At 43.8% G+C, this 25,654-nt stretch overlaps 2 protein-coding genes across 3 annotated transcripts in view; one reads left to right on the top strand and one right to left on the bottom strand.

Annotated features, from left to right (window-relative positions):
* Positions 1–278: 278 nt before the first annotated feature.
* On the top strand, positions 279–13,336 carry snap29 (synaptosome associated protein 29). Of its 2 annotated transcripts, none has more exons than XM_056286220.1 (6): positions 279–316; positions 900–1,136; positions 1,320–1,513; positions 10,671–10,756; positions 10,866–10,970; positions 11,834–13,336. In XM_056286220.1, the coding sequence occupies exons 2-6, from the start codon at positions 900–902 to the stop codon at positions 12,019–12,021; spliced, it is 810 nt and encodes a 269-aa protein (XP_056142195.1). In that variant the 5' UTR covers positions 279–316; the 3' UTR covers positions 12,022–13,336. The 2 variants fall into 2 exon arrangements, with proteins under 2 accessions (XP_056142195.1, XP_056142202.1); XM_056286227.1 differs by having other exon boundaries at positions 11,861–13,336.
* A 4,410-nt stretch (positions 13,337–17,746) lies between these two features.
* si:dkey-178e17.3 (somatomedin-B and thrombospondin type-1 domain-containing protein) overlaps positions 17,747–25,654 on the bottom strand; it is a 33,890-nt gene continuing 25,982 nt past the window's right edge. The window contains exons 2-5 of the mRNA XM_056295678.1: positions 23,843–24,028; positions 23,212–23,302; positions 19,812–19,970; positions 17,747–17,852 (exon numbers count right to left, since the gene is read on the bottom strand). Of these exons, the coding sequence (XP_056151653.1) occupies positions 17,747–17,852; positions 19,812–19,970; positions 23,212–23,302; positions 23,843–24,028 (542 nt within the window). The remainder of the gene's footprint in view (positions 17,853–19,811; positions 19,971–23,211; positions 23,303–23,842; positions 24,029–25,654) is intronic.

Consider the following 25,654-nt stretch of genomic DNA (forward strand, 5'->3'; position numbering starts at 1 on the left):
GTGAGCAGATCCGCAGTACGGCAACGCGGTGGGGTCAATCTTAGTTCACGCTTACACTATGAACTAAGATTGAGCGGTGTTTCCAACATTATTTAAGTAAGATGATATGTAAACGATGAAATAAGTAAAAAATAAACCTTTTGACAATTCACTAATCACATCGGCGAAAAACGTCTTTAATCAGTGCATATGCGTTTATGCTGCGCAGTTATATCTTTCGACAACAAAATGAACCGTCACCAAACGTGACAGGAAGTAACGTGTCACTACGACCGTCAGCTGATTGAACAACAACATCTAGAAGCTCCGGTCAAAGGTTTGTGTCTTTGCTGCGCCTCTGTTCTCCATATTTTCATTTTACATATAATTTTTCGAGGAAGGAGGTCTGTGTTACCAGTGTCACCCTGCCACAGTCGATAATTTGTAAGGTGTCTTGTGTTATGGGTGTGGCTGGTTTGTTGTTAGCTCGATCGCCCTCACGGGAAACCCTGTTACGTTAGCTTCAAACTAGCTCCTATCTAACCATGTAATTATAGCTAGCTGCGCTATGGTACCCTATAAAGTTACATTCAATACAATGAACTATGTAATTCGTTTTAGTTTTATTAAATAACTAGCTAGCATTGGCGGAGTATGGCTTTCCTTTAGATTATAAAGAATAATAAGCCGACTTGTTTTTGTGGATGAAATTAGATATCGTTTGTGAGATCGCAATATTTTTTACATCTTATTGCACATCAATGTGAAAAGCAGCCGTAGATCAAGTGAGCTCTTTAATTACAAATCGCCGTGGTTAAATTCGTCTCAAGTGGTTTCTGTCAAAAAGCTACTCTTGTTTTTCAGCTGACCAATGCAGCATAGACTGCTTTGATTTAAAACTATATCTACTTGTTCCTCAGATGGCCTACCCCAAATCCCACAACCCATTTGCCGATGATGACGAGGAGGAGGAGTGTGGGTCAAACATTAGGGGGTATAATGATGACCCCTTGGAGAGAGGGATGAGTGAGGCTGAGAGAAGACAGAGATACCTCCAGCAGGAAGTGATGCGGAAAGCCCAGTCTGCTGTAGACAGCAGCCACCGTTCCCTTTCCTACATCTATGAATCAGAGAAGATTGGTGTTGAAACTGCAGAGGTACATAAAACTAACCAATCAATATCTTGGTGAACACCACATTATTTGATATTAACGATTCCCTTATAGATGATGCAAGTAAGCACTAAATTCTCCCAGTTCTATTTTTCTTTTTGCTCTATTTGTCTCTCAGTCAGTCACAAAATCATTTTTTATCATTTTTTCTCACTCTTTCCAATACAGGAGTTGATGCGTCAGGGGGAGGCTCTAAAGAGGACAGAAAAAATGGTGGACAATATGGAACAAGACTTGAAGACCAGCCAGAGGCATATCAATAGTATCAAGAGTGTGTGGGGAGGCCTTGTCAACTACTTCAAGGCCAAGCCAGAGACCAAGCCACCACCAGAGCAGCCTAGTGCCTACCAGTCCAGCAACAAGTAAGACTCATTCCAGTCCTCTTACTCAGTTTCAATTAGGAGCGATAATATCAGTGTCGTTTCTAAGATTTTAAAGGATATAATGTATTGAGTGATGCAAGGGAGGATAGCATGTCACACCACAATGAGAAACCAGAAATGAACTCACAATGTTTCTTCTGTTTCAACATTATGTTGCTGAGCGTAGCCTTCATGGCATCTTAACTTCGTTTAGCACCCAACAGTCTCTCAGTTTTATCCAGCAGGCCCAAGAGACTCAGTTTAAATGCTCCCCTCCTAGGGCGTCTGGGTAGTGTAGCAGTCTATTCCATTGCCTACCACCACGGGAATCGCCGGGTCGAATCCCTGTGTTACCTCCGGCTTGGTTGGGCGTCCCTACAGACACAGTTGGCTGTGTCTGCAGGTGGGAAGCCGGATGTGGCTATGTGTCCTGGTTGCTGCACTAGTGCCTCTTCTGGTCGGTCGGGATGCCTGTTCAGGGGGGAGGGGGAACTGGGGAGAATAGCGTGATCCTCCTATGCACTATGCCCCCTTGGTGAAACTCCTCACTGTCAGGTGAAAAGAAGTGGCTGGCGACTCCACATATATCGGAGGAGGCGTGTGGTAGTCGGCAGCCTTCCCCAGATCGGGGAAGCAGCAACCGGGGCGGCTCAGAAGAGTGGAGTAATTGGTCGGATACAATCGGGGAGAAATAGGGGGGGAAATCCAAAAAAAAAAAAGAAGATCCTCTTTTTAGGAGTTAGACATTTTTGAGCCCCTACTCCCTAACCATTACTCCTACCAGGGATATGTCAAACATCAGATATTCCAAAAATGTAACACAATATTTTCTGGAATCTCTCTCTGCTTCTTTGTCAAGCGTATGCAATTATGTTCAACTCCTTCTCATATGGGCAGAAGCAGAGTGAACAGGGAGGGGATGGGAAGAAGGGAATTGACCGTAGATGTAAATTGTTATTGGTTCTATTATCCGTAACTAACATTTTGTAGCACTGTGTCCTCATGGGCCAGGACCAAGGCCATTCAATTAATCAATCAATCAATCAAGTTGCATTTTATATAGTGCTTTTCTAACTTCAACAGCCACTCAAAGCACTTTACAGTTAATTAATTCACACACACGCACACGTAATCTTCTGCTTTTCTCAGAAGCTCCTGAAGCCGTCTTAAGTATTCACATATACATCCATGTAATAGATGTATTTCCATATGATAATGCCTCTGAGCATTCACCTTCAGGATGTTTTTTTTTTCATTACTAAAGCGTTATGAGCCCTTTAGTAATGAAAGAGCCAAAACTAATGAAATTTTAATATAGATGCACGGTGTAATGGAAAAATACAAGCTTATACAGGTTCTGCTGTAACCTTGGTACTGAGACACACAGAGCCACTTGTTTCTAGTTAGATGTCACGTACTGCTCACATGTTTTTGCATACGACTTGTGTTTTGCCTACAACTGACCCTTCCGCTGCTGTCGCCGCATCCTTGGTGCTGAGACGGTGGCTGCTTTCTCTGTGTTTACCTTAGTCTAGACGCACCCTTCCCCACAACAAAAATGGCCGGTACGTGGCCTTCCCATGGAAGAAGGGGAAATAGCTTGCACCTGCAGATGGGGGCGGGGGGCTGCTCTCTTTGTCTGGTGTCAGCAGAAAACCACATTCCATCCTGATATGCAAATTGTTTCTCTGACCCTATAAAAAAATCATGTACAGTGCATCCGGAAAGTATTCACACCCTTTCACTTTCCCCACATTTTGTTATGTTACAGCCTTATTCCAAAATGGATTAAATTCCTTTTTTTTCTCATCAATCTACATATAATACCCCATAACGACAAAGTGAAAAAGGTTTTGTAGAAATTTTTGCAAATTTATTAAAAATAAAAAACTGAAATATTGCATGTACATAAGTATTCACACCCTTTACTCAGTACTTGGTTAAGGCACCCTTGGCAGCGATTACAGCCTCAAGTCTTCTTGGGTATGAAGCTACAAGCTTGGCACACCTATATTTGGGTATTTCTCCCATTCTTCTCTGCAGATCCTCTCGAGCTCTGTAAGGTTAGATGGGGAGCGTCGCTGCACAGCTATTTTCAGGTCTTTCCAGAGATGTTCAATGGGGTTCAAGTCTGGGCTCTGGCTGGGCCATTCAAGGACATTCACAGACTTGTCCCTAAGCCACTCCTTCGTTGTCTTGGCTGTGTGCTTAGGGTCGTTGTCGTGTTGACGGGTAAACCTTCACCCCAGTCTGAGGTCCTGAGTGCTCTGGAGCAGGTTTTCATCACGGATCTCTCTGTACTTTGCTCCATTCATCTTTCCCTCGATCCTGACTAGTCTCCCAGTTCCTGCCACTGAAAAACATCCCCACAGCATGATGCTGCCACCACCATGCTTCACTGTAGGGATGGTATTAGCAAGGTGATGAGAGATGCCTGGTTTCCTCCAGACGTGACGTTTGGGATTCAGGCCAATAAGTTCAACCTTGGTTTGATCAGACCAAAGAATCTTGTTTCTCATGGTCTGAGAGTCCTTTAGGTGCTTTCTGGCAAACTCCAAGCGGGCTATCATGTGCCTTTTACTGAGCAGAGGCTGCCGTCTGGCCACTCTACCATAAAGGCCCGATTGGTGGAGTGCTGCAGAGATGGTTGTCCTTCTGGAAGGTTCTCCCATCTCCACAGAAGAACGCTGGAGCTCTGTCAGAGTGACCATCGGGTTCTTGGTCACCTCCCTGACCAATGCCCTTCTCCCCCGATTGCTCAGTTTGGCTGGGCGGCCAGCTCTAGGAAGAGTCCTGGTGGATTCAAACTTCTTCCATTTATGAATGATGGAGACCACTGTGCTCTTCGGGACCTTCAAAGCTGTAGACCTTTTTTTGTACCCTTCCCCAGATCTGTGCCTCGATACAATCCTGTCTCGGAGGTCCACAGACAATTCCTTTGACTTCATGGCTTGGTTTCTGCTCTGACATGCACTGTCAACAGTGGGACCTTATATAGACAGGTGTGTGCCTTTCCAAATCATGTCCAATCCATTGAATTTACTACAGGTGGACTCCAATCAAGATGTAGAAACATCTCAAGGATGGTCAATGGAAACAGGATGAACCTGAGCTCAATTTTGAGTGTCATAGCAAAGGGTGTGAATACTTATGTACATGCAATATTTCAGTTTTTTATTTTGAATAAATTTGCAAAAATTTCTACAAAACCTTTTTCGCTTTGTCATTATGGGGTATTGTGTGTAGATTGATGAGAGAAAAAAGGAATTTAATCCATTTTGGAATAAGGCTGTAACATAACAAAATGTGGGAAAAGTGAAGGGGTGTGAATACTTTCCGGATGCACTGTATCTAATGCTCTGGGCTCTTTGTGGCCCTGGCGAGACTGAGACCACGTACGTGTGATTTTCTGTGAATTAAATTTACTCAGAGAGACAAGGCTGACTATTTTCTTTTTTATCACAAAGTTTGCTACAAAGTTTGGAAAAAGCATTAAAGAGCTGGTCACTTAAAGAATGAATAAGTATTCATTTTTAGCATGTCTCCATCTATTGACATTTTGAAAAAGGATAAAACGGGATGTAGATGTAGAGGACAGTGATAGTGGTGTTTATGTATAAAGGATATAAATGGTACAAACCCCAATTCCAATGAAGTTGGGATGTTGTGTAAAACGTAAATAAAAACAGAATACAATGATTTGCAAATCTTTTTCGACCTATATTCAATTGAATACACTACAAAGACAATATATTTTATGTTCAAACTGATAAACTTTATAGTTCTTTTGCAAATATTCACTCATTTTGAATTTGATGCCTGCAACATGTTCCAAAGAAGCTGGGACAGGGGCATGTTCACCACTGTGTTACATCACCTTTCCTTTTAACAACACTCAATAAGCATTTGGGAACTGAGGACACTAATTGTTGAAGCTTTGTAGGTGGAATTCTTTCCCATTCTTGCTTGATGTACGACTTCAGTTGCTCAAGAGTCCGGGGTCTCCGTTGTCGTATTTTGCGCTTCGTAATGCGCCACACATTTTCAATGGGAGACTGGTCTGGACTGCAGGCAGGCCAGTCTAGTACCCGCACTCTTTTACTATGAAGCCACGTTGTTGTAACATGTGCAGAACGTGGCTTGGCATTGTCTTGCTGAAATAAGCAGGGACGTCCCTGAAAAAGACGTCGCTTGGATGGCAGCATATGTTGCTCCAAAACCTATATGTACCTTTCAGCGTTAATGGTGCCTTCACAGATGTGCAAGTTACCCATGATGCCATGGGCACTAACACACCCCCATACCATCACAGATGCTGGCTTTTGAACTTTGCGCTGATAACAATCTGGATGGTCCTTTTCCTCTTTTGCCCGGAGGACCCAACGTCCATGATTTCCAAAAACAATTTGAAATGTGGACTCGTCAGACCACAGCACACTTTTCCACTTTGCATCAGTCCATCTCAGATGAGCTCGGGCCCAGAGAAGCCAGCGACGTTTCTGGGTGTTGTTGATATATGGCTTTCGGTTTGCACGGTAGAGTTTTAACTTGCACTTGTAGATGTAGCGACGAACTGTGTTAACTGATGATGGTTTTCCCAAGTGCTCCTGAGCCCACATGGTAATATCCTTTACAAAATGATGTTGGTTTTTAATGCAGTGCAGCCTGAGGGGTCGAAGGTCATTCAATGTTGGTAAACGGCCTTGCCGTTTACGTGCAGAGATTTCTCCGGATTCTCTGAATCTTTTGATGATATTATGGACTGTAGATGATGAAATCCCTAAATTCCTTGCAATTGTACGTTGAGAAACGTTGTTCTTGGGGTCCGCAGTGGTGTAGCGGTCTAAGCATCGGCTTTGTGTCGATGCAGTTGCCAGGGGTTCGCGCCCCGGTCTCGTCAGATCCGACTATAGCCGGACTCGATGAAGCAGCAATAATTGGCAGCGCTGTCTTCGGGAGAGGTGCGGAGTCGGCTTGTGTTCGTCACATGAATGTGTGTGTGGGGAAAAGCAGTGGTTTGGCCTGGATTCGCCTTGTCACGAAAGTGGCGAGGCGTCTCCTTCCAGACTGCCGGCCGGAGAGATGCAGCTGGCGAACGCATGCAGTATGAGGGTGGGTGTTTGAACTAGAATAGGGATCGATTGGCCACTAAATTTGGAGAAAAGGGGGAAAAAAATCAGAAATAAATTTAGAGAAACATTGTTCTTAAACTGTTGGACTATTTGCTCACACAGTTGTTCACAAAGTGATGAACCTCGCCTCATCCTTGCTTGTGAATGACTGAGCCTTTCGGGGATGCTACTTTTATACCCAATCATGACACTCACCTGTTTCCAATTAACCTGTTCACCTGTGGAATGTTCCATACAGGTGTTTTTTGAGCATTCCTCAACTTTCACAGTCTTTTGTTGCCCCTGTCCCAGCTTCTTTGGAACGTGTTGCAGGCATCAAATTCAAAATGAGTGAAAATTTGCAAAAAACAATAAAGTTTATCAGTTTGAACATTAAATATCTTGTCTTTGTAGTGTATTCAATTGAATATAGGTCAAAAAGGATTTGCAAATCATTGTATTCTGTTTTATTCACGTTTTACACAAGTCCCAACTTCATTGGAATTGGGGTTTGTAAATGGACTGCATTTATATAGCACTTTTCTAGTCTACCGACCACTCAAAGTGCTTTATAATGTATGCTTCACATTGACCCATTAACACACGCATTCATACACCACTGCCGGTGGCTACCATGTAAGGCACCAACCTGCTCATCAGGAACAATTAGGCGTTCAGTGTCTTGCTCAGGGACACTCGAGAGGAATTGGGGACACCTCCTGAGCCATACCATGTAGATGTAGAGGACAGTGATGGTGGTGTCCATATATAAATGGGTGTAGATGTAGATGACAGTGATGGAGGTGTCCATGTATATAAAGGATATAAAGGGGTGTAGATGTAGGAGACAGTGATGGAGGTGTGGATTAGACTGAAGGTGTCAGTGTTGTAATAGAACATCTCACCTCAGCTTCTCATAAGTCCATTCAGAGAGTTTAGTTGGCTTTCTACTTGCCTCATATTTAATTGGTCTAATGTGCTGGACCCCACATTTGTCACCTACATTACATGGGTCTTGGTGTTGTTAATGCCCTCATATTTAATGGGCCATTCAGAGGTGGTTGATTGTAATGACAGGGTGTAAGAAAAAGCATAGATTTTTTTTCCCTCAAAGCAGCTGTGTGATGTGTCTCATGTTTTGTTGAATTTATCATGAGGACAATCATTTCTACCATCCCAGGCCCATACCAACATGTTTTCAGCTCAACTATGTATAAAAAAAAAGAAAAGTTTACTACCTCATTAAACTACCTATGATGGCATTCAGAGAATCATATCTCCCAAAGATGTTTGTAAGCACTGTATATCCAGTTCACTAGGGATGGGTACCGAAACCCGGTATTAAATGGGCACCAATGCCAAATTATTAAAGACCGTAGTATTGGGGCATCCAGGTGGCGTGGCGGTCTATTCCATTGCCAGCCAACACGGGGATCACCAGTTCAAATCCCTGTGTTACCTCCAGCTTGGTCGAGCATCCCTACAGGCACAACTGGCCGTGTCTACGGGTGGGAAGCCAGATGTGGGTATGTGTCCTGGTCGCTGCACTAGCGCCTCCTCTGGTGGGTCAGGGTGCCTGTTCGAGGGGGAGGGAGAACTGGGAGGAATAGCGTGATCCTGCCATGCGCTATGTCCCCCTGACGAAACTTCTCACTGTCAGGTAAGAAGAAGTGGCTGGCGACTCCACGTGTATCGGAGGCAGGCATGTGGTAGTCTGCAGCCCTCCCTGGGGTGGAGCAGTGACCGGGACTGCTCAGAAAAGTGGAGGAGTTGGCCAAGTACAATTGGGGAGAAAAAAAAAAAAAAAAAAACGTAGTATTGACAAACTCTGATGTTAACAGTTCTGCTGTCGGTACTGGAAAAATTAAGAAAATAAATGTCCTATTTATTTAGGCTACATAAACATCATCTTGTAGCTTTTATCTCACCAACTCCTTTTCTAATTTGCAGTTTAAGACAGTCATCCATGAAGCCTTTTCGCTATTCCCAATCCAGAAGAGAGATCTCTCTCTCTCTGACCCTGTCATATGTGTGAGCTGAGAGGCAGGGTCACCTCTCTCCCCTCTCTCTCTGACATGCGTGCAGTGACAGTGGCGGAGAGAGAACTAAACGGTCAAAAGTGTGGTTATACTTCTCTAGAGTCGATGCTGACAACGCTCATTGCCACAACTGCAACAAGTCTTTTGCATGTAAGGGTAGAAACACAAGACATCTTGTGAAAGTGCATCAAATACAGGCAGAGAAATGCAGTTTTCAACTACCTAGCTCGTAGTTCATCTCTCATTGCCCCATCCACCTCAGGTATGTTATGTATGCTAGCAAGATGCATATGAGATGCTTATTACTGCTGGGTGTCAGGATGCCCATGTGAGAGTCATGAACTAGGTCAAGTCTTTGATGAATTCTTGCAATACCAATAGAAAGATAACCCAGAATCATAGTTTTAGTGCTTGAAATAGGTCTCGCTCCTTAAGATATGATTAAGCCAACAGCATACTAGAAAAGGCGCAGTTTTTCATGAATAATCTTTGTTCCATTTTTTTTTCTACCTTCACTGATCAGCCAAAACATTAAAACCACCTGCCCGATATTGTTTAGGTCTCCCTCGTGCCATGAAAACAGCTGCGACCCGTCGAGGCGTGGACTCCACAAGACCTCTGAAGGTGTCCTCTGGTATCTGGCACCATGATGTTAGCAGCAGGTCCTTAAAGTCCTGTAAGTTGTGAGGTGCAGCCTCCATGGATCAGACTTGTTTTTTCAGCACATCCCAAAGATGCTCAGTCAGACTGAGATCTGGGGAATTTGGAACCCAAGGCAACACCTTGAACACTTGGTCATCAGAATCAGGATCAACTTTATTGTCCAACTGTGCATGCACATGAGGAATTTGACTCTGGTGCACAGCAGCTTCAAGCACTTACAGACATCACTCACACGAGGGGGGTCCTCAAACCTTTCCTGAACAATTTTTGCAGTGTGGCAGGGTGCGTTATCTTGCTGAAAGAGGCCACTGCCATCAGGTAATACCGTTGCCATGAAGAGGTGTACCTGGTCTGCAACGATGTTAAGGTAGGTGACACGTGCCAAAATAACAGTACCCAAGGTTTCCCAGCAGAACGTTGCCCAGAGCAACACACTGCCTCTGCCTGCTTGCCTTCTTCCCATTGTGCATGCTGGTGCCATTTCTTCCCCAGGTAAACAGCGTACACGCACCCAGCCATCCACATGATGTGAAAGAAAATATGATTCATCAGACCAGGCCACCTTCTTCCATTGCTCCATGGTCCAGTTCTGACGCTCACGTGTCCACTGCAGGCGCTTTCGACGGTGAACAGGGGTCATCATGGGCACTCTGACCAGTCTTAAGCTACACAGCCCCATACGCAGCAAGTTGTGACGCACTGTGTTCCGACACCTGTCTGTCATAGCCACCATTACCTTTTTCAGCCATTTAAGCTACAGTAGCTCTTCTGTGGTATTGGACCAGATGGGCTAGCTTTCGCTCTCCACGTGCATCAGTGAGCCTTGGGCGCCCGTGACCCTGCCGCCAGTTCACCAGTTCTCCTTCTGTGGACCACTTTTGGTCAGTACTGAACACTGCATACTGGGAACACCCCACAAGACCTGCTGTTTTGGAGATGCTCTGACCAAGTCGTCTAGCCGTTACAATTTGGCCCTTGTCACCCAGTCACTCAGATCCTTATGATTGCCCATTTTTCCTACTTCCAACACATCAACTTCAAGAACTGACTGTTCACTTGCTGCCTGATATATCCCACCCCTTGACAGGTGCCATTGTGACAATATAATCAATGTTATTCACTTACCTGTCAGTGGTTTTAATGTTTTGGCTGATCGGTTTATGGTAACGACATGGCATGTTGCCCGCATTTACTGTTGAAAGACCCCTTCACCATAACTTAAATAAACTTTTTCCTCTTGCTGTGGGTCTTATCATTCCCTGTCCTTCACTACTTTGGAAAACAATGCTTATCTTGTGACAACTTGGTTTTTTTTTTCTTCTTCTTCTTCTTCTTCTTCTTCAGATTGCAGAATGCTCTGACAAACAGTAGAGAACATGAAGATAAGTACCAAGCCAGCCACCCCAACCTTAGGAAGTTGGAAACAGGAGGTAAGAGTTTGCACAGCAACCACAGTTCATCAGCTTTATCGTGCCAGACCCGTTGACAAACATGGTTTGGAATTTTTTTTTTTTTTTGTGGTTGTTTTGTATGTTGCAGGATTTGGAGCTGGTGCATCCATCGACGACAACCCATCCAAACACAATGGCCAGCCACAACACAAACAGCTTAGGGCAACTCATCAGGTCCTGGATGACAACTTAGGTAGGAATGCTTTTTCATTTTCTGTTTACTACTATTTGTTGTTTGGGGGACTCGGTGAATAAAAAAAAAAAAGTCCAACTGGACAGCTGGGGTTCAAGCTTACGTAACAGCAGGCGCCCAAATGGAAAGAGAAGGAGAGCGAAGGAGTGTGCAGCAAAGGTCATGAGCTAGATCTGCTGCTATGGTATTACAAGAATAATGCAACATGTCCTTAGGACATTTGGGCTACTCAGTTATTGCAAAGAGAAATTATGAGATGGTGGTCATGACTGTTAATGATGATTATTAGCCCAATTTTTAACTGCAGTTTTGACATTTTATATATACATTTCTTGACTATTTTCAGTTAAAACCAGTATTCTAAATAAATGAAATATTTCAGTGTTTCCAGTATTCAACAGTTATGAACTGTGAAGACTCAAGTTCTCGTAAACAATTACACTGTCCACTAGTTAATTATGCAGCCCTACCCCGACCTACCCACTAGCTCACCCAACCAGCGAAGCCTGTTAAGTGTTCACCAGCACCTACCAGTCATGTCAGACAGACTAGGCAGGTTAGAGAGATGCTGAGGATGATGCCAAGTGTCTCACATAGTAGGAGAAAATGCTAAGAAAATAATCTCTATAGGGAATTATGTCTACTTGAGTGGTGACCTCTGTAGTTCAGCAACATGAGTAATGACTGCAAGTAAAAACAAAAAAGACAAGCAAAATTAAAAAAAAGGTGTTGGAGAACTTGAGGTTAATAATTACCGCCCATCAACCCCTACTGATACCTACCTGTCATACTTCAGGAAAGCCAATATATTACACATAGCCTGTTTAAGTGAATCATTTCCTTGTTGTAATTTGAATTTGTAGCTGAGTTCTCCTCTCTGACCTGTTCAGATGAGATGTGTGTGGGCCTGGGTAGACTAAAGAACCTGGGACTGGGTCTCCAGTCCGAGATCGACAATCAGGACGCCTCCCTAGATTCTCTATTGAACAAAGTTGACAAGATGGACCTCAAGATCCACAACACCGACCAGCAGATAAAAAATCTCAAATAAGATGATGACTCTACAAACGCTTAGACTCGCTCAACGAGGCAGGTGAAGGAAAGTAACACTGGTCAGCTTGTCCTCACGTGGTGTGTCAAGCTGTCCTCTTGTGGAATTAACTGCAGATTCCTCTTTTGTACATAAACATGTGATTCTGACAGACAGGTAAAAACGTTTTTTGTTCGGTTATTTTCTTGGCGTGTGCCCCGGTGATTATTTCCCTGCTTTTATTTGTTCTGCTTGTCTTATGAACTCAACATTTTCTAAATTCCAATGCCTTTATCAACAAGTTTTGTACTGCTGCTTTTGATATACTGAATTATGCCACACCCTCACTTTCACACATGTTCTTGAGATGTCCAGCATCGTCATGATGGTCATTTTGTTATCTTGTATGCTTTTGAAGGGAAAGGTCTACACTGTCTGTGTGTGTATGTGCAATGGATTTAAGGGATCATTCCTATGAAGTTTGAATCTGAGTCTACACTCTATTCAGCCGGATTCAGTTCTGTTTCAGTGCAGTTGGTTCAGTCCGCTTTGGTATTACCAAAGTATTGTTTATGTGTAAGCTTTTGTTCATTAACTCCATCAAAACTGCAAATTGAATGGCCCGTCTGTTTGCTCATGGTCTAAGCATCACAGAGGAATTCATGGGGGACATGCAGAATGACTGGATGAATGACGAAATGGCAAAAGAAATCTATGCTCTTAGCTGGAACATGGTCGTGATTGTACAAGTTTCTGTATGCGTTAGTGTCTTGGCTAACTCAGAGTCCTGGAACCACTTCGATGTGCGTATGAACCCACACTCACTGAATCTGTTGTGTTATGAAATGTTACACCCCCGCGTGCTGGCCCTTCAGGATGAAGCTCTTCTCACTTGTGCCTTGCTTAGCACTTAGCATGTAGCATGGAAGCTACCTTTTAGCTCCGCTGCAAACGTCACTCTACCCCCCAAGGACTCGTCATTATTCTTCGTTATGATTTTTTGTGTGTCGTTCTTTTGAATTTTCTTTTTGACACATCTTTCTACACTATATTCATGAATTTCTGCATTCTTTCTCTTGCTTTTTGAATATCGCCTGTCTCGACAAATATCCTTTTGATTCATGTGTGACGTGAATGAAGGGATGTTTGCAAGAAAACAATGTGAATGTGCTCTCTGAATATAACAAACAAATATAACAAACCATACTGGGAACATCTTAATCACATATCCATCCACGGGGGTGCAAGACCTGAATAGCTGAACCACTGTCGGGTCTTGTGTACTTTAATTGGAATACAAGCCTTTCCCGGAGAAATAAAGGAAGATTATGATCTGCATCGTGGTGGTGGGTTTTTCTTCTGCATCTGAGTCCTGTCTCCAGCTCTCTAGCGAATGCCTTACTCAAACCATATTTACCAGGGGGCGTTATCTGAGCGTGTCTGTCTCTGGTGTCTGTTGTTTTGGACATGAGGTAGGAAGGCGAAATAACCACAAGGTAGCGCCACAATTTCTTCAAACGGCCAGCGGTGTAAAAAAAACCTTGGAACTAATATAGAATGTGGTTATTTAGGTAGGATTTTTTTAAGATGTAGTTAATGGGAATGAGTTTGGGTCTTAGACCCTGGGCTCAGTGCAGGAAAAATCTAAGAGGTTTGCATTTTCTTTTTCTTTTTTCTTGTTTTAGCTACAAAGGAAAGGGATGAATCTTAATTGTCTTTACATTTTTGTAGGGGCAGATTTACAGTTGCAAGGAGCCACCACAGTTAAATGAATATCAAGATACTGTTTAGATATCAGTAAAGCCATTACTACCAAACTGTAGTAACATCCTGTTACTAAATAGCCGATGTTATCATATGGTACCTATTTTTATACACACTCATGTGCATGGTTCTATTTTTATTTTACTAGAATAACACATCGCAGATCCTTTTTCACTGTAAAATATTTTTAGACCCAAGGAAAAACATGGTTTTACTTGTTTCTATCTGCCTTTGTAGCTCTCCTGCGTCAGTTTTCTGTTGTTGTGATACAGCAGCGGTGCTGAAATATTTTACACGGAGCATTTATAGCTTTTTATCGTTATTAGCCCTGCAGTCAGAAGTCGCACCGGTGCTGTTGTGTACCAGCTGTGTTGCTGTGCGTGGCTCGGGTCCACACGCCGAGGTGTCTATTCATTATCATTCCTCACCATGAGGCCAGCTGCTCCAATGGAGGCCGCAAGCCCTCATTAGGGAGGCCTGCTAATTACAGTACAGTCCACTGTACACACACACACAAATACATACACACACACACACACAACATGCTTAAGAAGTTACTCTCCCACCCAACGACTGAAGCATATATATTTATGTACACACACACATGCAAAACACAGAGTGTACATACACAAAAGATAAACGCAAACATGCATATCAGCTGAACACAGCTCTTGATAGGGAACGAGGGCAGAGGAGCAGGAGGCGGAGGGTATCCTACTAGAAAACCCTGGGTGCAGTAAACCTATATGTGAGCTGCATAAATACACATATGTGGTGCTGAGGTAAGCACAGGTAAGAGGTACTACTGCACATCAACAGCCTCCGTCCACAAACGGAAGTCCCCCTTGGGTTCTCTCCCTTCACGCCATCCGTGGGGCAGCGAGGGCTTTGAACAGCTGTCTTGTCGAAAGCAAACAGTGGCCACGCAGCGACAAAGGCCGCCACTGATGGAATGCCCCTCTTTTCAGCGGGCGTAATCCCAGAACACACTCCTGTCGGACCCCATCAGGCACTGGGCCAGAGATCGGCCTTCCTGCCCTTTGGAAAACGGGTTTGCAGTCGAGTCAGGGCCGCCAGGGGGTAAAGCCTGCTTCAGAGGGGATGGACTGACAGGCTGACAACACTCTATTGCCACTGTTGTAGTAAGAGAAAATAAAGAGTTGTGCTGACGGAGTGGAGTTTGGGAGGGAGCTGGAGAGAGGGGTGAGAGGAGGGGGGAGTGGGGTGATGGCAAAACGGGGAGGGACTGGAGAGAGTGCAGGAGGAGTTGAAGTTCAAGTGGCCCTTAAAATGAAACAAACACACACACATACTGGGTAGCAAAGCAGCCACAAATGTTGCGTAATCAATAAAGCGGTCACATCACCGGTGATTTCAACCACACAGCGAAGGCGATACAGGAACCCTTAAAATGGCCCGGTCTCTGTTCAGGTGTTGATTATCTATCTGCCGGTACTAAGGAGGTCTTGACATCGTGGTGTAATATTTGTTGAGTATGCGGTGGGAAAAGGTGAAATTTTAGCCATGGCTGAAAGGAACGAGGTCTTGATGGAAGACAGCATGGCGGGGTGTAACTTGTTAGGCCAGCGTCAAGGTGAGAGGCCTGCGGTCTGCAGGCCCAACCTGTGTGGATTTGCGCAATGCTCCTTCAACCAAGCCATAGATCTTAAGAAAGAGGACTCAAGCTGTCTTTTCAAAGGAGGAATGTCTGTCTTCTCTATCAAGTTCATAAAATAAATGAAACATATCAATCAATGAAATAATCTATCCGCTAGTTGTGTACAATGTCACAGGTGAGCATTGCAAGGATTAATACGAGGCGCAACTCTTTTGCCGTTTCGTAAACACACAAATAAACCACTTTGTCCATAGCGGAGTGAGTAGAACCGGAGTGGAGTGCCATCTAACTATGTGTAACTTCACCTCCGGTCTGTCAACACGTCTCCTCAGTCCTGTACTTATATTATATAACACCGCCCAACCAAAACCATTATTAAACACAGTGCCGGGTCATTTTGACAGGTGTCAGTCCAGTTGCGCCACAAGAAGAAATGCCAAGAATGCAACAAAAATATGATGGTTCCACGATGCGGGCCCCAGACCGGGCTCTCCTTTTAACTGTAATTGCTGCATGTAAACGTGGATCGGACGGTACTTAGCACTGCTGCGCTCACGGCCGTAATTGGTAGTGGGGGAAAGCCAGCAATGTTAATACCGGTCTTTGATGACTTTTTGATCCTGTAATATATACAAGGCTCAGCGTTTTCGGTTTTTATTTTTCAAAGCCATCCAGCATGCCGAATTTCGCCACAAGGGGGCACTGTTACATAACCTCACACGAACAGGAACAACTTTTGGATCCACGGAAACATAAAATCCGGGTGAAAATCTGGGTATTTTTCGGTGAAAATCGGTAAAAACCGAAAACGCTGAGCCTTGGATATATACTACGTTCCGACGACAAACACTTTCAAAAGAAGTTTCGCTGTTGACAACTGTTGCGCAGGATAAGGGGGGGGGGAACGACGAGAGAAAAAGTGACAATACGTTTGTTTATTTTCACTAATGGACAGTGTACAAGAGTATGCTGTGCTGCGCTAATATTCTCACTTGCTTTGAAATAAATAAACACACAAACACATGACATGATGGGAAGGTAACAGGCTTCCAAAAGTGAGAAGGCCTCCTCCTGGACTGAACTTCTCCTCGGTTCCTGCAAGCGCTTGTGTGGATGTGGGAGAGTCCATGAGGCCGGCCGACTTGACTCCTGCTGTCTGGCTGGGGAGTGCAGCAGAGACGCTCATCTGCCGGAGGAACTTCCCGGTCCCAGTGGAGATGGCGGGGGGCAGAGTTAATGAGAGAAGAGGAGCATAGAGGGAGGAGAAAGACAAGTGCGGATCGGGAGGCACACGCAGCTTTCTGTCCAAGAGACTCCAGAGAGAGCAGGGAGGAGGTTTTCCTAACCAGAAATGGGAGTGAGATTACTGTTTGCTCTGGCTTACACTGCAGATTATGCTTTTTAATAAACGCTCCCTCATGAAGCGAATCAAATCTCCAAAGGGGAGGAAGAGAAAACAGAGCACGGATGCATTCAGTCGTGGATCTGCAGGACAGAGAGAACCACATTGAAATTCTCTTACATGGCTCTTTTTTCCTCTCCTACAATATGATAAGCCTAACAAGACTGGACAGGTTTCAACTATTTGTCATCTTCTATGTTACCATACAAATTGGTATAGGACCACCAGAGGAGGCAGACATGGAACAGAAAGCTCGATCGGAGACAAAGACACCTTTCTAAACACCTGAGAATTTAATAAATGACACCTGATGTTTCATTTAACTTGAAGATTTTGATAAAAAATAAATCTCTATGATATTCAATGATGATAAAACTAAAAGAAACAAAAGGATGAATCAAGGAGTCCAGTTGGCGATGCAACTCCATTGGGACTTTCGGCTCACAGGCGAGTTAAAAAATCCTTTGGATTGTGGGACTGAGACAGGGCACAGCCAGTTCTTCCTGGTGGGTACACATAAATTTAGCTAGATAGACACATAAACATTACACAAAAACATGAAAAAAGTAGAAAATGTATAAAGCAAAATAATATATTTATATATTTATACATTATGCATAATCAAATGCAGTTGCATTCATGGAGGTAGATAGCAAAGATTCAGAGGTAAAAAGGCGTATAGACGTTGCTGTGCTTTGGAGGAGAAAAAAGTACATAGTGTGGCTGTAAAATATAGGCATACATGCAAGAATTTCCGCGTGCTTATAAGTGATAGTGTATACAGTACAGAGTATGAGGTGAGACTGAAAAGTGGCAGGACACTGCTGATCTCCTTGAGTCACCCATCCAGTAACCTGGATTAGAGGGGTCTGGGATGGCTGGCGGGGCTCCCTTCTGTATAGCAGGAGCTGCTGGGGCCACCATGCCCCTGCATAAGCTTGTGAGGGTTTTGCAATGGCAGCTCAAACAAATAGCACAGAGTACGGGGGACATCGGCAGCCCTCTGAAGAGGACTCCCGCACCCAGGAACCATGACATCCAGGGACCGACGCTGCCGCCCAGAAGGTTCTAGAAAATAACCACCAGAAAATGCTTGTATCAAACACATCAAAATCACAGCACGGGACAAAGATACAGTTTCATACTTAAAGGGAAATTGTCTCAATTTTCAACATTGTCTACATGCAATACTGTAGGGATGACTCTCCATTAGCAGTCATAAGCAGTCAGTCTGCTTTGTGTCTCTGTACTGTCACTGACGCACAATCTTATTTCCTGGCTTGCCGATAGGCTGAATTGTATAAAAGAAGATGTAAATAACAACGCTACATTATACAGCTCTATGCATTGTTGTTATTCATATTCTAGAACACGGCTGTATGAAGAAGTTAACCACATTTTCTTATACAATACAGCCTCACGGCAAGCCAGGAAACAAGTTTCCACATTCACAGATAGTCCACCAGTGACCTCACTGGCAGACACAACTTCAGCGGCATTTCAGAGACACAAAGAAGCTTAGGCTGCTAATGGAGGGCTAGCCCTATGACTTACATACAGAGATCATGTTCAAAATCACACTTGCTTCCCTTCGAAGGAAGACACGGTAGACACGAAGAAACAGCAGCTTCTCGACAAAATGGGCCCCCCTTGGTTGTTTTTCTTTGCTTATATTTTTCCATTTGGATCTGTTGTGTGTTTGAGTTGAATGGGAATACGGGAGGGATTACGGCAGTGTGAGAGGACACTTTTCACAGCCGGGGGAAAGCGTCCATGCTTGGAAAGCATATGTGCTCACAACCACTCTCTCCATCGTGTGAATATTGGATATGCTTTCCTCAAACAGAAATATACTAAAACCAAAAGAGGATTCACAAGAGAGGCTGCTTTTGCAGCATTTTTACTGTGCAAGCAAGGGATTTGATATTTTCACGAGGGTTCCCCCGATGTCTTGGTCAAACATGAAGATGTGTGGCTGTGGAAATTGCAGGTTTCTAAGCATAAAGGGAGGTGTTGAAGGGGAGCTCCACCCAGTGGTCCCACCCATCAAAACTAACAATGTTTTTGCAGTCATCATAAAATGCTTTAGAGGCCGCTGTTTCGCACCATTACAGATCCTGCCTTTAAAAACAGTCGACTGAGAGAGGATAGTCGTTTTTTTCAGGCACTGTCTTGTGTCACGTCCACGTAGGTGAGCACATGCACACCTGAGAGCCGCCCTGTACAACAACCACAGTGTTGTTCTGCTGGCTACTCGCCAGCTTACATGGAGCAGTGTGTGCGGTTACTTTAAATGCTTGCTCAAGGGAATCTCAACAAAAGTTGTTGAATGAAAGGAAATCCCTGTACCCGACCCATTTATCCTATCCAGTCTGAAGGTTCAGACTAGCCGCCAACCGCAAATCTGCGTCTCTCGAACATCGATGCTGCTACCGCCCACACAAACATTACCAATGTAGGCAAGCAATGACAATATCATGGATGGGGTTTTCTGGTGGCTTAGCCTTAACCCTTGTATTATAACAGTTATTAGCCTTAAATATTGTTATGAATAATAACTGAGCTGAAAATAAGATATATTAGGCATTTCTAAAGGGGGGGGGTATTTTCCTACTTTTTAACAAATTGGTCTAACTACTGTACATGTCATCTGGTTGCCAGTGCTCTACACCCACCCTAATGAAACAGGCTATTTGGGGGGTCATCAGCATAATAAAAGCATTATTCATGAGCCACTACTCTGATTGGCTGGTAGTATTGCTAGCCCCACCTCCTCCCCTGACAGAAACGATGGCAGCTGGATCAGAGGCTACTTTGCTTTCAGCATGGGTGGCCTTATGCAACATGTGCGTGAAACATTTCCGGTGTGACGTTACCGTGTGGGCAAATTCTGAATAGCTTATTCGCCTGCCTTGCCTTGCCCTTCTCTTTTCATCCGGTATTTGTCATCTCTCTTCACTATCCTAACTAAAATGCCCCCCAAAATAATATTTGCAAAAAAAACATCATTTCTGTTGTGTGACTTACCTGGTGCTCTCCAGGCCATCACCACCACAGAGGTCTGTCTTAGACATGGCGTCGCTCTGGCATTCTGCACACACCAGCCTCTCTCTGACCAGCTGAGCACTCCACAGCTTGAGTTTACACGCCGCGCTGGCCTGCTTGATTCGCAGGTACACACAATAGCTGCAAGTACATAGGGACAAACAAGCCAGATTGTCACATACACAGCCGATGGGTACTGTCGATAGAAGTTCATAGTGTTTCAATGATGACTTGTTTGGCTGATCTATTTTGGTTTCATCAACGTTTGATTCTTAAGGCTAGACAGATGGACTGAAGGGTGAAGCGAAGCCAGATCACACAGCTGGTTTCTGAGATTGCAGTCCGCCAGCCAGACGCTACGCTGTCAGCCCGAAGAAGAAGAAGAAAGCAGGCTGCTGCTCCTGCACGCGGCAGCTGAAAGCGCCCCGTCTAGTAACATCAAGTCCAGGGCTGTTATCACCCGCTCACATATGCCGTCACAAACAACGGCAACCAGAAACCGTTCGCTTTACAACGCTTCACACAAGACTTTCCTATGCCGCGCCTCTTTGAAGTGAAAACTCGTGGCGTTATAGGATCGCATAAAACAGTTCAAAAGGCTCTCTCGTTCTTTCTCAGGAGTCGGTGCTCGTTCTAAACTGGGTCGATGAACGCCAAACCCAAAGCGTTATGCTTGTGACGCTAACTGTACAAAGCGGCTTCAGGATTGTTCCATTTCAAGGGTGCACGGGAAGTGTGAGGGTCACCGAAAGTATCCCAATGTCACCTTAGTTCAAACTGTGCAACAATAAAGTCTTGTTTTAAACTTTATCTTGTGTTGAGGCGGACACTATCAACTTGTGCAGGGTTTGTTTTGTCTTTCATTCAGTCAGTTATGAGCAAATGTCATCCCCACAGGGAGGTCTTATGAAAGACATTTGGACCGTACTCCTAAAACTGTTCTGTCAGATTGATTTTGTGCAGCCCTGATCTCTTCCTAACAAGTTGTGATCGTGGGATCCAGCCAGAACCCATTAATTGACGGTTAGCATGTCATCTACTGGGCCTGATTTGGTTTCAGTATTTACAGTATGTTTCAAATCCTGTACAGCCTGCACACAGTCCAGCCACAAAGTGTATGCAAGTACACACACATACATGCGCAACACACACATTCATTATATATCGCAACCCTGAGAGCAGGATAAGCGATTTGGATAATGGATGGATGGATGTATGTGTGTGTGTGTGTGTGTGTGTGTGTGTGTGTGTGTGCGCGCGCGCGTGTGTGTATAGTTATATATATATATATGTATAAAACATCATGAAACAGACTTGTACTGTCTCGTAAAGAATTTACTTGACTCTCTGGATTATATATAGACTTTTCCTGTCGTTGAGTGTTTCTTTTAAACACTCAATGATAGGAAAAGTGCTCAACAAATAAGGAGCAAAATAATCCAGTGATCCAAGTAAATTCTTCATAAGACAGTACAAGCCTGTTTCATGCCATAAGCAATCATCAGCTTGCTTACTTGAATCACTGGATTTTATATATATATATATAGTTCTATAACAGAAAATATGCCATAGGTTTTGCCTTTTTCTGTGTTAAACTTCTACATAAAACTTTATAAAAATGTAACTGAATCATCTAACCTATGATCTGAAATAACAGGAAAAGTTGGGAAGTAAAAATTTCATAAAAAAACAATTTTAAATTAAGTTAATTTTTTTTTTACCATTTTGTGTCAGGACCTCAGTCTTTATGACTACATGTCAGCAGGCCAGTTGTCTCTGTGAAATCAGCCTATCACCATGTCATCCATTTATGTCTCACATTTATCTGTAATGCACATCCAGTCCTCCGACGCTTTGTGCTTCAGTCAAAACAAAGATATCTGATGTCCACTTTAATTTGGGCGGACGGCTCCGAGGACGTCAGAAAACCTTGATTTTGGTCTCTGGTGTCTGATTGTTCCAGCACTGTGGGCATATCTCAGATCTAAGCCCTTTTACATGGATTACTACCTCCACCGCCATAACGGTCAGGTCATCGGGGGAATATTTGATGACAGTGTTCATCTCCCACAGTCAAAGCAATTTCAAGCTTATGCGTTAAGCCAACCTTGGCCTGGATCTCCCTTCTTTAATCTTTTGCAGTCCCAAGCATGAGCTCAATGTGACTCTTGTAAGGAAGTTAAAACCTGAGAAGCCAAATTGATACCAGCCAAAAAACCTGGAGTGAATTCCATTTCTATCAGAGCGTAAAACAGAGCTTTAGAGCTGGTACAGCAGGTGGGGAACACAGTATGTTTTTTTGGTGACTATAAAAATTACTGGAATGAAAAACATATTGCAGGCTATTATTTTCATAGTTATAGGTACTTTTATGATTAGAAAAGTTTCTGTTTCTGAGAATGCACACACACAATGAATTACAAAATTAATTGTGTGTGCTTTTAAAATATGAGCTGATGAATTTCAGGCAGTATTATTTATTACTAAATAGACATACAGATATGACTCTAGGTATATCTGTATGTCTAAACAGATAAACAGATATATAATTTACAGATATAACAGTGTGTGTATAGTCTGCATCTTTCTTTTTCCCAATGCAGTAAATCTCTAACCTCACCCTAACCCTAACCTTGACCAATCAGAGGCAAAATTAACCTCAACCTTAACCAATCAGAGGCAGCATTAAGCCTAACCTTAACCAATCAGAGGCAAAATTAACCCTAACCTTACCCAATCAGAGGCAGAGTTAACCCTAACCTTACCCAATCAGAGGCAGAGTTAATCCTAACCTTGACCAGTCAGAGGCAGAGTTAACCCTAACCTTGACCAGTCAGAGGCAGAGTTAACCCTAACCTTACCCAATCAGAGGCAGAGTTCCCGGAGTTTCAGCCTAACAGTGTTGGGTTAAAGAAAGTAGTTTATAGTCTGGAATGAGACTGGCCAACCTGTCAATTTATGGGAGTAAAACTTTAATCTAAGTATAAATTTGAAATGGAAAACCATAAAAGAATTAAAACTTAGGTGGAAAGTGATAAAGTAAGTCACTGCCCTACGAAGGTGAAAAAAAGCAGAATAACAGTTTGTGCTTTAAAGGTTGTGACCGTGGTTTAGATTTTAATATCGAGAAAATTAGTACCCATGAATGATATTGACAATACACTGTCCACATCTGTAATGGCGATGCTTTTATCGAGGCAAGAGATAAACCTTGAGCATTTCCTAGCTATGTGCTCTTGCTACCCTTCAGCTACATATCACAGCGCACTTTGCTCCTCTTCATACACGATGAAGCACGTGTTAGCGAGGGAAGCAGGAGGCTGTCTGGATCAGAAATCAAAGACTTGTGTTTGTGTATGTTGAGTCCTAATAGAGGCCCTACCTGGCCTTTTCCTCCATCATCAGCATGTGTGGTCGCCTCCAAGGGTCCTTGAAGTTCCTTTTGAAGGAATCGGGCAGGATCTTGGCCACCTCTGGAGGGAGGAGGAGGTGTGTGTGTGTGGGGGGGGGGGGTGAAGTCAACAACAACAACAAAAAACAATACTTTAGACACCCATTCATGTAATTTGACCTCATACTCAAAGACAAACATCCTTTGAATTTACAGATGAGCGTAAGCAGGTGGGAGAAGACAGAAATTCAAAGTTTTAGCCATAAGATCTTAAACCAGTTTATATGACCCATTTTTCCAGGGTTACTATACTGGTCAGTCTTACGTGAAATGCAGTTTTACATGGAAATCTGACAAATCGAAACTGTGACTTTCTTGGAAGTTTATCTGGAGTCTAGTGAGTCAGGATAAGTGAGTCACCAGCAGAGTTTGACAGTAAAGTAAGACCTCTGACCAGATGTGTGCGAATGCTAACAGACTAAATGTCAACAAGAGTTGCCTCAAAGAGCAGCGAAATGCCAAATGTAGATATAGTTGGCCCCACAGATTTTTAAACATGTCTGCAGAGGTGCATGAATACACAAATTTGGTCCCATGCAGAGGAGGCTGTGATTCACTTCACCTTTAGCTGTGTTGCATATGGCATTGTTTCCAAAGCATCCTCGTCGCTGTTTGAGGTCCGGGCACGGTGTGCCTCCGTTTCGAGGGGGAACAGATACTTGACGACTCCTCTCTGTGCTGCCAACCCCACATGGAGACGTGCACGATGACCAGGGCCCCCATGATCCCACCACACAGTCAATGGCTGCTGGGGAGGCAGGGAGAGACAGAGATAAGCTGAGGGGTTAGAGATAAACTGCAAATGAAAGAAAATAATGGGTTGCAAATGCGGCTTTTCTCTGAAGAAACAGCAAAACAAAGCCTCTTGTACTGTACAGGTCCACTTTAGATGTGTTTTGACTTTAGAGGATTTACAGAGGAGAGATGATCTTAATTACAGAGAGGGACCACATTTCTGAATGATTTAAAGATGTTAAAGGATTATTCTCTTTCTTTCCAACCTGGGTTTTGTTTTCATAGTTTTGGCCATCATGAATATTGATTATCATATTGTTTTACTCACTGGCTTTATTGTAGAGATCTAGGATACGGGACCACCTCTGGACCCAGCTTTACAGCAGCATCTTATGGGACAGCTGATCACAAGTGTCAGATATGTTTCTACAAGTCCAATTTAAACCAATTACATGAGCCACGCGCAATTAAGGAGTCATAGATAATGTGAAATCATGCACACAGACTAACTGAGAGGCTAGGTGTTTTTTGTTTTGTTTTTTTTTGGGGGGGGGGGACATTATTGTTGAAAGAACAGGTTTAAGGCTTGTGTTCAGTTGCCCCGTAAGACATCATTGTGTAACTGTCTAGTGGTCCTGTGTCCAAAATCTCCAAAATGAAGCCGATGAGTTAAATGATATAACTGAATATAAATATAAATGAATATAAATATGAATATATAAATGAAGCGGGGCAGGCTAAGCTAACTGCTAGCCCATGCAGACCAACAGTTCCAATAACACCGAGGGCGGTCTGGCGGCGGCCTCGCCTGGCGTTGACCGTGTTTTAAGTGTCATCGTGTGGAGTGCGGGGAGGTGTGTCGAAGGTGTCTGGCTGAAGAGCTGCCGTTGGATCGGCGGAGGTGGCCTTGTCTGCTGCGTCCTGTGGGCCCAGGGACCACGGCCCTGCCTGAGGCTGTGCCTGAAGAGGAAACATCGAGGGCGGTCTGACAGGATGCGGAAGCGGGGCAGGCTAAGCTAACTGCTAGCACATGCAGACCGGCAGTTCCGACAGTCATCCTGTGTTCGTCCTCTTGGACAGTGTTTTTTTTTGTTTTTGTTTTTTTTGTAGTTTGATATTTAAATGACGAAGTGTTCCTGATTCCTGACATGGTAACCGATATGCACAATGGCATGTACTGTGAAAATAAGACCCAGGTTGCAAAACAATTTAAATGATCCTCTTATCCTTTAGAGGAATGACAAAGGGGGAAAGATATGCAGCAAAAATTAGCTGTTTCCAGCTGTGCTACCATGACAGACGGTCTGATCCTGCACTCTGAACCGATTTAGACTTTCATCTAATCTGTGCATCAGTATTGGAAGAATGACAAGAGCCACAACTGAATATGTGCTTGTATAGGTCAGTGCAATCGGAGAAACAAAGACACCGCGCTACAGACGTGATGCGCTACACATTTACTTTGATGAGCTAGATAGGTGGCACACACGAAACTGGCTCATTACCATAAGCCAGTTATATTTTGGCCGACCCAGACTCAGGAAGTCTGCAGCCAAGGTCATAAGAGCAGGGGCCATTGAAATAGGAGTATAATTCTAGGTTCTGTTCATGTCTACTCCCCCCGGGAGCCGCCACGCCA

Source organism: Lampris incognitus, chromosome 1 (assembly GCF_029633865.1).
Source record: "Lampris incognitus isolate fLamInc1 chromosome 1, fLamInc1.hap2, whole genome shotgun sequence".
Taxonomy (NCBI): Eukaryota; Metazoa; Chordata; class Actinopteri; order Lampriformes; family Lampridae; genus Lampris; species Lampris incognitus.

Bases quoted from the DNA above. Each gene is read 5' to 3' on its own strand.
- snap29 (XM_056286220.1), top strand. From the start codon at position 900: ATGGCCTACCCCAAATCCCACAACCCATTTGCCGATGATGACGAGGAG. The intron at 1,137-1,319 runs GTACATAAAACT...TTTCCAATACAG, and splicing joins TTGGTGTTGAAACTGCAGAG to GAGTTGATGCGTCAGGGGGA. The intron at 10,971-11,833 runs GTAGGAATGCTT...TTGAATTTGTAG, and splicing joins GGTCCTGGATGACAACTTAG to CTGAGTTCTCCTCTCTGACC.